This window comes from Cariama cristata, unplaced genomic scaffold, assembly GCF_000690535.1.
Source record: "Cariama cristata isolate BGI_N322 unplaced genomic scaffold, ASM69053v1 scaffold42090, whole genome shotgun sequence".
In the NCBI taxonomy this organism is placed as follows: domain Eukaryota; kingdom Metazoa; phylum Chordata; class Aves; order Cariamiformes; family Cariamidae; genus Cariama; species Cariama cristata.
Window position 1 is genome coordinate 893 of NW_009595986.1, and position 364 is coordinate 1,256.

Here is a 364-nt window from a genome sequence, read left to right on the forward strand (position 1 = left end):
AGCATGGCAGGAGGCTTGCTCTGACTGGGGTGCAGCGTGGGCCCCTGTGCCCTGCCCCAGGCCAGTGTCCCTTGGTCCCTGCCATCCCCAGTGCCCCCAGCCCCAACGCAGAGGGTGCATCGAAGCTCTAGTGCCCCGTGTCCTGAGGTGAGGGTGCATGCCAATGCCGGTGCCCCGTACCTGGAGTCGAAGGGAGTGCCATCCAGCAGCGTGCCGTTGTAGTGGTACCGCACGAAATCCGAGTTCTCCACCGTGCGGTTGCAGCGCTCTGGTTTGGACAGGGTGGTGATCTGCAGTTTGTCGTTCTTGTTCCAGATGTCCAGCATGACAACGTCGAAGTACAAGGTGGCATCTGGGGGGATCA

General features: G+C 62.1%; 1 protein-coding gene across 1 annotated transcript in view; it reads right to left on the bottom strand.

Moving 5' to 3' along the window:
* LOC104164705 (peptidyl-prolyl cis-trans isomerase FKBP10-like) overlaps positions 1–358 on the bottom strand; it is a gene marked incomplete at its 3' end in the record, with an annotated part of 928 nt that extends 570 nt beyond the window's left edge. Inside the window, exon 1 of the mRNA XM_009704125.1 lies at positions 181–358. Within this exon, the coding sequence (XP_009702427.1) occupies positions 181–326 (146 nt within the window). The remainder of the gene's footprint in view (positions 1–180) is intronic.
* Between the last annotated feature and the right edge of the window lie 6 nt (positions 359–364).